At 35.6% G+C, this 2,278-nt stretch overlaps 1 protein-coding gene across 1 annotated transcript; it reads right to left on the reverse strand.

Moving 5' to 3' along the window:
• Positions 1–281: 281 nt before the first annotated feature.
• Positions 282–1,715, reverse strand: LOC107901024 (uncharacterized). Its single transcript, XM_016826840.2, has 2 exons — positions 1,123–1,715; positions 282–894 (listed from the first exon to the last, which is right to left on the reverse strand). The coding sequence occupies exons 1-2, from the start codon at positions 1,566–1,568 to the stop codon at positions 405–407; spliced, it is 936 nt and encodes a 311-aa protein (XP_016682329.2). The 5' UTR covers positions 1,569–1,715; the 3' UTR covers positions 282–404.
• Positions 1,716–2,278: the final 563 nt, after the last annotated feature.

A 2,278-nucleotide genomic window follows, 5' to 3' on the forward strand; every position in this document is an offset into this window, starting at 1 on the left:
ACTGTCCCCAAGTTCAAGCTAAAGGTTTAGCTTCCTTGAATTGTTGATGATAAGATTACCAAAAAATGTCTAATCCTGTTAGCCTTTACTGCCCCTATCTGCTCATCGTGAATGAGTAGGATTTTTTTAGAGCAATCCTTATTCCATTTTCATTCAAGCTGTCTTGTGTTTCAGGATCATAAATGAGATGGTCCAAGATAGATGAAACCATCTAGTTTTTCTTCATTTATTTGTATGCATCAACATATTGTACCTGCCATTAAATAACATTAGACAAAAGCTTGCGCCAACATTTTCCTTTTTACATCGGGTAAAGAAAACCACAACATTTGACGAAAGGAAACCTAAATCCCCCTGAAAGCATATACATCAAGCTACGTGTACACTAAAACAACAGATTATTGTCAAAGTCCCTTTCTCAAGAGTTGGTTTTCATTATGAAATGAAGCGCAGTGTGGATTAGTGCTTCCTATAACAGTACCATATTCCCTCACATCAGCCAGCGAGAAAGACCGCCAATTAGAGAGATTCCGGCACGGCGGCGATGATGGGGTGGTATTATCATTATTGCAAGATGATCTGGTTTGTGGGTATAATGGAGGAAGCCGAGGGCTTGAAGTTGAAGTAGAGTCTTCACTGATACTAGACATACTTTCAGAGCTACTCATTGCAACAGCTAGAGCCAATGTGCTTTTGCTTGAGCTGATGGGCCTAATGGGTCTTTTATTGTTCCTGTTTTTGTCCCATATGTGGTTGATTGCCAATAGATTTCTTCTCCTCCTGGTGTAAGCGTTTTCAGGCTTTGCTATGTCTTTAATCGTTGAAGCTGTAGAAGCATCGGCTAAGCTTGTGAAAGACCTTGATTTGCCCTTGTAGAAACTCGAGATGCCTCTCCTGTTCAAAAATGAATTTTAGTTTATTAAAAAGAAGGGAATTTGTAATTTAATTTTACTTTACTAAAACCTAATTTGTTTAGTTATCAGAGTCCGCTTAAAGCGGTAGATCTCACAGTATTAATAATAGGAGGATTAGAGGGACTCAAATCGAAATTATAGCAAACTATCCCTAGTTTTGACACCGATCTGAGCCATTTAGTGAGAGAGGAGATGATGATGAACGAACCTCATAGGCAAAACCTGTTGGAGGGAATCCATCATGTTTAAACCACCATTATAAGAGCTTTGAACCTCATTTTCATCGTCGCCGTCCGATGATCTTCCAGACACGTCAGCATCACTGTTCCTCCCGATCGAAGAGGAGGTCATGGGGGAGGACGAACTCCTCCAATCGTCTTCTTCCTCCTCCGCCGCTGGCATGTCTTTGGACGGCGAGGGTTCAAATCCGGAAGTCATAGTGGCGCACTTCATCACGAAAATCAGTGGAAAAGCAAAAGAGGAAGATTTGTCTTCCTTAAAACACAAACAAAAGAAGCAAAGGCAAGTGAAAGAGAGAGAGGAAACAAGAGTAGATATGAAGGTTATGGGAAATTTGATGTAAATAAAATATATGATGTAAGTGGTACTCTTCATCCCCAACCATATTACTCCTCCTATTTTCTCTTTTTTCATTATTATTATTAACAAAATTTTATTAATATTATCAGATTTTGTATTGCTTAATCATAAATTTTAATTTTTTTGTAATTATATTAATAAGAGTTGAGTCTTGGTGAAAAGCCAAGCCACGTGGAAAGATGTAAGAGAAAAAGGGGGCTGAGTACACGTTGAAGAAGTGTCCCAGTACTATCTATGGTCGGAGAAGGATGTCTATCACAGACCTGCCACATCCCACGTGTACCATGTTCTCCGCTTTAGCCTTATCCATATTTTGTGGGTGGGACCCCCTTCCTTCCTCTCTATTTCGCAATAAATTAATCGGGTCCAATGTTAAATCAGTTTGTAATCTAAATCAAATCATCTTATTAAATTATTAATCTATTTTAATGTACTCATATTTAATCATCCTATTTTACCAAAATTATAAACTCAGTTTATTTTTTTTATTTTGTTACATTTAAATTATTTAAATTATTAATTTTCTTCAATTTTTTTATATAAATTAATGATTTTTTGCTTTTTAGATTAGTAATTTAATAGGAATATTTCATTTTGTTACTCAATTAAATTAATTTTTTAAGTTTTCATGAAATATAAGGAGTAAATTATGACCAATTAAATTTTTATAAAGTAAAAAGATGAAATTTAAAATTAATTTTTTAGAATAACTTTAAAAAATAAATGTAATACCCGATTTTGGCACGGGTCTAAAAGGCTCTTAG

Source organism: Gossypium hirsutum, chromosome D06 (genome assembly GCF_007990345.1).
Source record: "Gossypium hirsutum isolate 1008001.06 chromosome D06, Gossypium_hirsutum_v2.1, whole genome shotgun sequence".
Taxonomy (NCBI): domain Eukaryota; kingdom Viridiplantae; phylum Streptophyta; class Magnoliopsida; order Malvales; family Malvaceae; genus Gossypium; species Gossypium hirsutum.

Excerpts from the sequence above, each read along its gene's own strand:
- LOC107901024 (XM_016826840.2), bottom strand. The coding sequence starts at position 1,568 with ATGAAAAAAGAGAAAATAGGAGGAGTAATATGGTTGGGGATGAAGAGT. Across the intron at positions 895-1,122 it reads CAACAGGTTTTGCCTATGAG|GAGAGGCATCTCGAGTTTCT; the intron begins GTTCGTTCATCA and ends ATTTTTGAACAG.